Source organism: Fundulus heteroclitus, chromosome 11, assembly GCF_011125445.2.
Source record: "Fundulus heteroclitus isolate FHET01 chromosome 11, MU-UCD_Fhet_4.1, whole genome shotgun sequence".
NCBI lineage: Eukaryota > Metazoa > Chordata > Actinopteri > Cyprinodontiformes > Fundulidae > Fundulus > Fundulus heteroclitus.
The window spans coordinates 1303849-1314873 of record NC_046371.1 but is presented as its reverse complement, the minus strand read 5'-3'; the positions used below and the strand labels follow the sequence as shown (position 1 = coordinate 1314873).

Here is an 11025-nt window from a genome sequence, read left to right as displayed (position 1 = left end):
TGGAAGGAGGACCTCCAGCCCAGTCTCAGGTTTCTGCAGCCTATGACAGACTTTCTTCATTACATTCTTCTCTAAGCACCAGATCTGTGGAGTTTCTGACTACTATAATCAAACTCTCCTTCCTGAGCTGTGGATCTCAGCAGCTCCTCCAGAGTTCTATAAGTTTTGGGCTCTGATGTTAGGATAACATTTTTATTTATATAAGATAATCGTGGACTAAGCCCCCTCGTGATTGTAATCATTAATGATTGCAGCTAAAACAAATGTACTCATCATGCATCTCATGTTTGACCACCTGAAACTGTTGAAGCTGGTTAGCTAACGGCTGCTGCCATCTGCTCCTGCAGGATCTCACATTAAAAAAAGTCCTTTCAGAATTTATGTTATTAAAGATTTCAGACATCCTCTAGTCTTGATATAATTACCTTTTAGTTAAATGCTAAAAGGACTTGCCATACTATTGAAAGCTGCAGCACATCAAGACACTGCAGAAAACCAACCAACTTCCTCCAGTGGTGCTTGTTCTCCACATAATTTATTGGACCATATATGCCGCTGTGTTCAGAGATTCGGTAAAAAAAAACTTTGGATCATAAAAAGCTGCTCATTGAGAGAATCCCACAGACAGAAATCTTAAGAAAAACATAAGGAAAACTGTCTTCTTGGTTTTTGAAAAACCAGCCCGATGTTCAGACTTTAGGGTTTTGTTACATTTTCTCACCATTCAGCGGCGCCGTACCAACTTCTATGTAAAAATACAAACTGCATCACACATTTTCACCAGAATTAAGCCATTTTCTCAGATGTGTTGATGATGAGTCTTGACAGTCAATAAGTCGTTTATTAAACTTGGAGCAAAATCACATCAAAAGCCAAAAATGTGCTGATTCAGGTCTTATTTTTAGTCATATTGTCACATCTGCAGAGTAAAGCTTCTAAAATATAATTAAATTAACCTGAACTCTCATTGTACAGATGAAGGATTGCAGGTTGGAGTCAGTGCAACGGCACCATAACGTTATGATTGCAGACAGGTGTGGCCTCAGATGATCCTGAACTACTTCCCCAGAGGAAGTGCCTTTGGGCAACTTTTTTTCTGCATGTTTTCATTCTTCCCCTCGTGTCCCTAGCGTCTCAGTGTGCTCCAGGTTCTTCTAAGCTCCACTGAGCCAACGGGTTGGATTGCAGCCTGAACAGTAAAGCAGACGCGATGTCCAACTTCACCACTAGATGTCCCCACGTCCAACATCACATCAGGTTAAAAGGCACGAAGAAATGAGACCGACCACAGAGGTTATAAAACCAATTTATAAGAAAAATGTAAACTGGCACCATGGTAACATGTTTCTCTGATTACAGAATTTTTGGTAAATTAATAAAAATAAACATGATGACAGAACCTGTAGCAACAAAAAAGGCAATTTAGGTAGTTTGTACTGAAATTAAACTTGGAATTTAAATATGTGCAGAGCTTTCCAGACCAGCAGGACACGTTTTAATTGACTTCTTTTTTTTTTTTTTTACATGCAGTCCCATATATTTACTTCATATCAATTTAATAATACCTACAGGAACAAAAAGCTTTAATAAAGGCGAGAAATGGATGCAAAGGGCGTCTGTAAATGTATATATGACTAAATATGTGTAATATTGGGTGTCGACTATAACAGCAATAATATCAAATATTAGTACTGGCCCAAAATGTCCCCATCGATGCATCCCTAAAATAACTGTCAACATTTGGCAAACCTGAGGTTTTAGGAAATAAACAGCCCCTGTGTAGTTTGGGCCGGTTTTTATCTTACTTTTCTGGGTGTGAAAAGTTTCGACCTGCAGCCGGACGTTTCATAGCGATCAAAGGTCTGCGGCGCCGAACTTTAACAAACAATCCACATGGTCTATCGCAGAGAAATGTTATTTAATAAGAACAATAATAATGATAATTTTAGAAGTATTGTTGACCTAACAGCACCTTTCAGGTCAGCTGATAAATAACATGTAGCAGCAGCAGGTCACCGACTCTTTGGTCATAGTTCATGCTGTTATCTGGTCTGCGTGCAGCTCAGAACCAACATGAACACATCAGATATCTTCTAACGGTTTATCTCCAGGATTCAGTAAAAGACAGAACTACAGAGCAAAGTAAACTGATGGGCAGCAGCTTCAGCTCGTTGGTCCTGAAACGGTCGGTTCACAGGAACAAACCGCAGACATAGAGCGAAGAATCGGCCACGTTGGTGTAGTACGGGGCAGAGGATCGGGTTATAGCGAGGGTTTGATGTGGGAGACAGAGTAAAAGATGTGATTCCTGTTCTGTGGGTCAGAACCAGAGATTCAGCCTGAAAACACAAAGTTCTCAGACCTGAGAAGCAGGTCTGGTAAACCTGGTGGTAAACGTCAATCTTCAGGGGTTGGTGAGACGATCACAGCTAAATAAATATCTGCCCTTCCTCTGGCTTTAAAACAGGAACAGACAACATCTGCTTATATTTTATGTAACAACAACAGAACGCGTCCCCATGTAGTTCTGTCCTTTCCTTACTGTAACGTTACGACTGTAACTGCAGCACAGGTCCCTCATTCAGTCACAGCGCCGTGAACGCCACGACGCTTCCAGCGCCTCCGTCTGCAGCCAGCAGGCGGTCTGAGGCGCGCTCTGCCTCCTCCTCCTCCTCCTCTTCCTCCTCGGCGGTAGCGGCGGGTGAAGCGGAATACGTCTGGACGGTGTTGAACATGATGAAGCCCACCGTGATGATGACAAACGAGACGATGTAGAGGACAGAGAACTGAGGAGAAACCAACAGAGAGCTGCTTAAGCTGAACCCTTAATGGACACAGTTTATCAGGACCTCAGCTTCCTTCAGCTTAAACTACGAAATCACTACAAGAAAGAAAAATGGCGGAGTCGCGAGACTAGCAGGAAGTCCTTGTTTAGCGGCTCTGCAGCAAATACTGGGAGGTAATTGTTCAAAAAACACAATAGAGAACAGAGAAACATGAACGGCTTGAAAAATGTGAGCCAACCAGAACCTAAAGAAATCTACTCAGCTCCTGGAGAGACAACATTCAACCTTTCTGCTCTCCGAGAGACTGCAAGGACCCAACAGGGTTATTTAAGGGCTAAGAAAGTGGAATTTGCAGGACACGTTCCCTTTAAATAAGCTTTTATCAGATTTCCAAGAAAAAGTAAAAAACAAAGCAACTGGACTTGTTATCCGTAGTAGTAACAAGTCCAGTTGCTTTGTTTTTTACTTTTTCTTGGAATGACCATGACCTGGATGACTGAGAATCTTCACCAGCACCTTTATCCGATGTTCCAGGGACCAGGATTAAGCATTGGGGTTATGGGCTTTTTCAGTGGTTATAGCACAGATATGTAAAAGCGAACAGAAAACCTCAGCAGGGAGCTTTTAAAGGCCAGTTCAGCCATGCTGTCGTGTTCTGTTAAAGGCGCTGGACTTTATTCAGGGGGAAACAGGGGCAGAATATGCAGGCAGGCCACAGTTCCCAGATATTTAACCGTAGAAATGCTGAAAACCATTAATAATTTTCCTTCTACTTCATAATTCTGCTTTATTAAAACCAAACACTGAGGATAAAAGGTTGTAAAGTGATAAAATGTGGGAAAATTCAACATTCAAACATAGTTTATCTAAAAACATCAACAAAATATGCGTTACACGCGTCATAAAGTTCAGTCACGTTGATTTCATCGTAATCCCTGCCTGTTATTGCTAAAACCACGTGGGAAAGAAAGCGAAGAGAGAATGAGGACAGACAGGAGCACAAGAAACCCAAGACATCCAGAAATGATGCGGAGAAGCTTAAGACACAAACGAAGAAACTTCAAATTCAGCATAAAAAGTTTAGAGGCCAGAAAAACCTGACTTTTGACTTCTTACCGTCTCGCTCCATATTATTCAGCTTTAAACTCCCTCCAGTCGACTTCGGCTGTAAAAAAACAGGCAGTTTGAGCTTTAGTGCGTCTCACCTTGTAGTTGAAGAGGAAAAGGCCGCAGAAGAGGCTGAAGAGGTCCGCCGTGAGCAGAGACAGGTTGACGGCGGTGGCGCTGGTCAGCTTCACCACGACGGGCATGAAGCTGTACAGCGCGTACATGCAGAGGGCGTAGACCCCCAACAGCAGGACTGCATGGGCACAGAGCAGGGAATTTACCCAGCAACCAGTGCAGGAAGCATCGGGGAATGCCGCTCAGGCAGACGCTGACTTACCGATGTGCAGACTCCATTTTATGGCTTTGACCGCCGGGATTTCCAGCGCAGCCCTGCAATCACAAAGAGACGGACGTGTGAGCGGAGCTGCAGGACGGAGGCAGAGGAGCGCAGAAGCAGAGCCACTCACAGCTGCAGGCCGCTGATCAGAGTCCCGAAGAGCCCCATCATTCCCAGGAACTCCACCCGGCTCTGGTTCTTCACCGTGTGCTCCTGGCACAGGTTGGATACGGCGTACAGGACCGAGCTGAGCAGGACCAGGCCGTCACCCAGCAACATGTCACTGGCTGGAAACCCAAATATCATCAAATTACATATAAAACAACCTTCAGAGTATAAGACGTATATTTTTTAAGGCAGAAATATCATTTTAAAACACTTTTCTGATCAGAAACTGTAAAGAAATGCGTTTTCTTGGCAGAAACGTTTAACAGTGACATGATGAATGTGCAGAAAGATCATCTACGCTGGAGAAAAGGAGGAGCCTCAACCTGACGAAGAGGACCGACGGCTCTGCAGCCACCGATGAAAATCTCTCTGCTAGAAACACTTTTTGCTCCAGGACTGTGAAACAATTAGAAACTGGATTATAAGAGAACAGGAATTCAATTCACAGACGGCTTGTGCAAGGAGGGAGTCGACAGGCAGACCGCCGAGAAAACAATAAGCTCCGGCTGCGACTTTCTCTGTAGCTGTGTTGGCCGTTAGCTTCAAAGAGAATTTTAGCTTCGCTTTCATGCACCACATGCTCAGCGTTAGCATGAAGATGAGGGAAAACCAGCTGCAGACGGACAGAAAGCGTTTTAATGACGTAACAAATGTGTTGACAGCTACGTTACTGAGGCGCAGCTAAACCCTCTGCAGTAAAACACAGACTGATTACCGGATTTCTCTGACTATAAGTCACACTTTTTTTTCATAGTTTATAGTTTAGCCGATTCTGCGACGCATAGTCAAATGTGACTTATATATCCTTTTAAATGGTAATTTATACTGACCAACATGAACCAAGTAGTAAAAATTACCCTCTATAGCCACAAGAGGGTGTTCTAGGCCTTTGAAAACTAGATGCTGCTCCTGTACCAGTTAGAAATTACTTAAAACGTTAACTTATAAACAACAAAGACTGAACACATGTTTGTATGTTATTTCTCTGTGTCAGTCTGCGTTCACACAGCGTAGTGTAGTGTAGCGTGGTGCAGCTCGAAGGAACCAGACTGAGACAGAACCCATTACTGGGCTGTCCATTAAGCTAATAGCAGCTAGCGCTAGCTTACAGCTCTATAGTCCGGGTGGTTTACATCTTCGCTGATGTACGTGAGCTTTATGTTGCTCTAAAACATCCGTGTTATACTGTTAGGTTAGCACGTAGCACCATAAAGCTCACGGTCTAATTTCAGCATAATTAGACCAAAATGCTCTGATGAGAAATTTCCCAGTTGGAGTTGCTGGCTTGTTGTTCTAATTTCCTCCATTGATCCTCCCAGGTGTGTTTCATGTTATTCAGCCTGTTGTGGATGCAGCTGTGTGATTTAATAAGTTGCCTTACCAAATGTCAGTTTTTGGTCTTGGATTGTGTGAAATAAATTTGTAAATCAATGCGATAATAGTCCAAAAAAATACAGTATGTGTAAAAAAGTGAGACAAGCACCACGGCTGCATGGCTCATGGACAGAGTGGCTCCTGTGTGCATCAGAGTAAAGATGCCGGTCAGAACTGGAGCAGAGCTGAACCCTGACAGAACCTTTGAGCTCTAGTTTCTTTTACCAAGCATCCATTCCTCGGTGAAGCTCAACACAGAACGCTACCAGTTAGGTCTCCAGCACCACAGATTTACTCTTCCTCAATGAATATCTTCCCATAATCCCTTCATGGGCTCACCGTGGAGCTGCAGAAGTGTTAGCATCCCAAATGTAGCATCGGCGCTGTCCAGCAGCGTTCATACTTATATTTCACAACATGGAACATGAAACCAAATACTAAAACTATCAGAGCTACAAGCTGAAGACGCCTGCAGAGAAGTAAAAATGATGATATCTGTCCTGGAAACCTCCACATGTTTGAGTTTTACCCTGAAAAGGAGAAGTGTCCTTACCGGATCCCTGGTCTCTCCCGGCTATAATGTCAGCGCCCACCATGGCCCCCACCCCCAGCAAACACACCGTCACGGCCACAAAGTGCAGGGGCCGGTAGCGCGTCTTCAGGACGATCCAGGAAAGCACCATCAGCACCGGGATCACGAAGCAGTCCAGCAGCTGAAACCGCAACAAGTGGAAAGATGTTAGACTGAATCACTTGTTTCCTATGTTGCTTTTTTACTTAAAAAAAACAGAGATCTTCAATTATTTATTATCATAATACAGTAATTTCTGCAGATTTTCTGAATTATCAAAATGTAGAATCCTTTTAGGAAAGAAAAACTGCTGCGGCTCCTCAGCCGCGGTTCTCTGGACCTGGATGCTGGTCAGCGTGGTGAACTGGTACGCCTTCACAACCGTGTAGTTTGCCTCCACATCCGCCAGACCCATCACCAAATACTTCCACCACTTGGTTCTCAACACCTCCAGGATGTTGGCGTCGCCTGTGGGAACACAGCCGGAGGCCGACACGTCAGCCCTCCATGCAGAGCATGCTGGGTATTTAAACGATGCTTTGACTGGCTGCTGTCCTCCACTAAACTACTAGAATAACCTTTAAAATGCATCATTAGGACAAGTTAAAGGCAGATGTGGAAAAAAGATCTGAAAACATCCAAATAGTCCAGATTCCCTGGGCGGTGAACCCGGGCGGGCGTCCGGTCTGACCTTTGCGGCGGCAGAGGGTCAGGGTGTAGGTGAGCAGCAGCAGGGCGTAGTTGAGGAAGCTCTGCAGCATGGGCGTCTCCACCTGGGCGTTGGCCAGGTACTGGCAGCTGCCCGCCGTCCCACAGATGAGCAGGGACAGAACCTGGCCCATGGCGACGGTCTTCAGCAGCCGCCTGGAGGGGCGGGACGCCACAATCAGTCAAACCGTCAGATTTCAGCATTTAAGCCTCTGGAAGAACTCAACCAATGAAGCGTTGAGGAATGCTCAATAAAAGGTGAATAAAAGCTGAATTATTAGAGGAGCGACGGAGTAAAGAATGAAGAACGGTTTAATGTTGGCACCAAATTACAGAGAAAGTCCGCTGAGGGAACGTGAACAGCGCCGTGTCCAGAACCGTCTGCATCCAGTCCAGCCGTTCTGACAGCGGTCCATTCCCAGCCCACAGCACCGGGAGCAGAACTTCCTTTATCTACTTTAATTATTAAGGGAAAAACTGTCATTTTTATAACGTCCAGGACCAAATGATTAAGACTGAACATATGAAGCAGAAACTGGATTTACTTCTATTGTCTTTTGGGAAATCTGTTGTGTCCTTATGAACCCAAAGTAAGTTTATTTTACCATTATCTTATTTTATTAGGATTTTATGTGAACGACCAAAGTGGTGTTTAGTAGTTAAAGGCGCATAGCCGCGTTTTTTTTTTTTGTTTTTTTTTACTTTTTTATTTATACGTCAGCAGCTCACTCTGGTTTCACACAAAGTTTTTATGAAAGATTATCACGTCCTGCTGGAGTATTAGTTGTTATTTTGGTATTTTATGTTTCATTTTTGCTCAGTTTGTTAGTAAATAAAGCTTTTAGTGTTTATTCATAATAACAACGTAAGTACGTACTGAGCATGTGCAGCAGAGATTAAACCAGGAAGTGGCTAACAGCTATTAGCATCTCCCAGAGAAACAATGAAGAAAGGTTCAAGATCTAGTGGAAAAACACAAAACATATCATTCAAAGAGGGAAAAGCCTTGAATGTCTCTGGGAATCCAGTCTGAATGTTGGTGTTCAGTGAAGCTAAACCTGCCGAGGCTCAGATGTGACGCAGAGTTGACTGACGTGAGTAAATATTCTGATATGAGGCTCTTAAAGCTGCTGTAGATCGTTTATTTAATTATTAACATTGGTCTTCATCACGCAGAGCTGCTGCTTTACTGTGAGGCATTGCAGAGAATCAGGCTCAGACTGACATTATTTATTAGTGATTTATTAATTAAGTAAACCGGCTTTATGGTAGTTCTGTGATACTGTCACTAGATGGCGCCACATCTGTTTATATCTGCTAACCGCACCTGTTGTGGGGTTATTTATCTACAAAAAGGACCATCAAAACATTAATATTATGTTTTTTGGTCTTTTTTAAGCATATAATGTGGCTATATACCTCTAAGTGGAAGGAACTCGTTTTCCCTGAGTCAGAACTCTGTAGAACCTCCTTTGGCTGCAGGTCTTCATAGCTTTGATTAACCAAAAACTGAAATCTTTGCTCATTCTTTGAAAAACAGCTCTGACATGGTCAGATTGGGCAGATAACGGCTAGATTCTTGGTCAGGTTTAAATCTGGACTTTGACTAGGCCACTTTATCACAGGAACATGCTTTGATCTATACTGGGTATGAATGTCCTCTAATCTATAACGATGGACCCACATTTTGTGTTTTTCCACCACAATCTGAGCTTTAGCATCAAACATTTTACTTTCATGCAGAGTCTGAAACATAATATCCAATCAGACACGCACACAGTCCCTTACGGTGCAAGATTGCTCACAATATGACAACAAGTGTTGCAACATTTTCTTCAAAATGTGAATGAATGAACCACCGACACGCGATCCCTCTGGCAGAACAGTCCCAGCAAATATTTCACACAGAATATCTAACAGGAAATAAACGCTGCTCACCATGAGAAGATGTCCTTCAGCTTGTCTCGGTGTAATCCACAGCCACTCCTCCATTTGCCACACAGGCTGTCCTCTGTGGGCTCCTCCATCACCATGAGAGCTCAGCCTGGCCCCAGAGCAGTTAACCATGTTAGAGTCATTTAAAGTTACCTTCATCAGACATGACAAGTAGAACACGAGACCAATCTCTGCTTTCTAATGATTATCGCTGCCGAAAAGGAAAACTACACGTTTTTATCTGTCATAGCAAAACAGAAATATGGGAATTCTGCAGCAAACGTGCTCCTCAGGAAACAGACCAAATAAATCAATCTGAGCTCATTGCTCAACCAGATAACCTGACAACCTTAAACCTTTACTCTAAATTAACAGCGCCGATCGTTAATAGAAACGCTAATGAGTCTTAAAATGTGAATTATTACATTAAAGCGGCTTTTAATTACTGACAATAACCACAGAAGTGTTAAAACTGTTGCTTTTTCTGTGAAGTTTGGTCCTCTATAAACACGAGACAGGTGGCATCGATCAGCGCTTCTCTGTCTTTTTCAGTCTATTCGCGGTTAAATTACAAACGATTTACAGTTAAGACAAAAACTATTTACGGCTGAATTAAAGTGAAAACTTTTGAAAACACAAATGTATACAAACCTTTTTCTTCTCTGTCATCTCATTTCTTTTTCTTCCTCGTGATGTTTCTGCTTCTTCTTCCTGATGTTTAATGGCGGTTGACGAATGACTTTAATGCGCTTTACCGCCACCTACTGGTATGGAATGTGAAACAAAATGACGCATATATTTACTTGCAATACTGTTTTACACTCATAATAATGTTTATTTTATACTCTATCTTTTTCTAATAGTTTAGCAACAATTTTTTTACTACCATTTATTATTCATAAAATTATTCTCTTTTCTAAACTTTTTTGTTTACTTCCTTATAAATATACCACACCCTCACACTATCCCTTTTTATCTATCTATTAGAGTTTATTCTGTAATCTGTCAATATATTCCCTAAATCTCTAGTCATTAACACCTGGTTTTAATTATCAGAAGTTCCTAACCTTCTTTCTTTCTTTTTTATTAAACAATGGCGGCCAAGAAAACCAGCATCTGGGCTTTATCACAAACATCATTTTTTTCATCCAGTTCTGGCGCTGAAACAGCAGGAAGCCGTGGACGCAGCGCTCTAACTGTGGCTGTATAACAAACTTCATGCATCAGGACTCCAGCCGGTCTGCTGACGGCCTGAGACGTCTGTTTAAAAAGCTCCTGTTACATCAAACCAGGAGAGAAAACTTTTCTCCACATCAAGAGAAATAAGATTCTTTTTAAGTCAGAGCCACAGCAGGGAGGTTGGAACAGACTCCTGTCCTGTTAATGTAATATTTATTTCTATCTCAACTTCTAAACCTTTCTTGGAGACTTCCAGTATCTTTTAAACGTGCTCCAGTTTTCTGAAAATCCACATTTGTGTTTGTTTTCAAATCCCTGCTGATAACCTATCTTGTTATTCTTGTATGACGGTTGAAATCCCTCCTGCCTACGTGGGAAACCTTTAACCAAGATAACAAACACCGCGGTGAAGCCGGAGCAGGAACCGGCCCCTGAGACGTTCTGGCCTCTCATCCGACTCGCCGTGATCTGTGTGAAAATCTGCCTGTTGCTGTGACTCCTGCCAGACAGCGCTGAGGGTAAAATCCAGGGGAACTGAGGCTGGATGCAGAAGGTAATTACATCCCTCTACAGATTCCTGTTGGGTCTGATTTTTATCCAACTTCTATGTTTCACATTATCAACCACATGTTAACATAAGAAAAAGAAAACTGGATGATATTTCTAGATTAGCCACACGCCTGTCACCTCTTAGAGCGATATCTGTGTTATTGCGTGTTATTGCTAAGTGTGGCCATGCTTCTAATACCACAGGGAGAGCTGCAATAACTCCACACAGCATATCTCTAATTAGACTCAATTTAACTTTTAGCAAAAGTTTCCCAGTTTAAACAACAAACCAGAACAAATTAATTAATCAG

At 42.7% G+C, this 11025-nt stretch overlaps 1 protein-coding gene across 1 annotated transcript; it reads right to left on the bottom strand.

Annotated features, from left to right (window-relative positions):
* Positions 1–1294: 1294 nt before the first annotated feature.
* On the bottom strand, positions 1295–9758 carry LOC105929020 (solute carrier family 35 member F2). The gene is made up of 9 exons (XM_012866614.3): positions 9638–9758; positions 8990–9095; positions 7035–7207; positions 6684–6811; positions 6326–6485; positions 4361–4517; positions 4231–4283; positions 3992–4146; positions 1295–2786 (listed from the first exon to the last, which is right to left on the bottom strand). Exons 2-9 carry the CDS (start codon positions 9082–9084, stop codon positions 2586–2588), a joined length of 1122 nt encoding a protein of 373 aa, XP_012722068.2. The 5' UTR covers positions 9085–9095; positions 9638–9758; the 3' UTR covers positions 1295–2585.
* Between the last annotated feature and the right edge of the window lie 1267 nt (positions 9759–11025).

Bases quoted from the DNA above. Each gene is read 5' to 3' on its own strand.
- LOC105929020 (XM_012866614.3), bottom strand. From the start codon at position 9,084: ATGGTGATGGAGGAGCCCACAGAGGACAGCCTGTGTGGCAAATGGAGG. The intron at 4,518-6,325 runs GTAAGGACACTT...TTGGGTTTCCAG, and splicing joins CGGGAGAGACCAGGGATCCG to CCAGTGACATGTTGCTGGGT. The intron at 4,284-4,360 runs GTGAGTGGCTCT...TTGTGATTGCAG, and splicing joins CTGATCAGCGGCCTGCAGCT to GGCTGCGCTGGAAATCCCGG.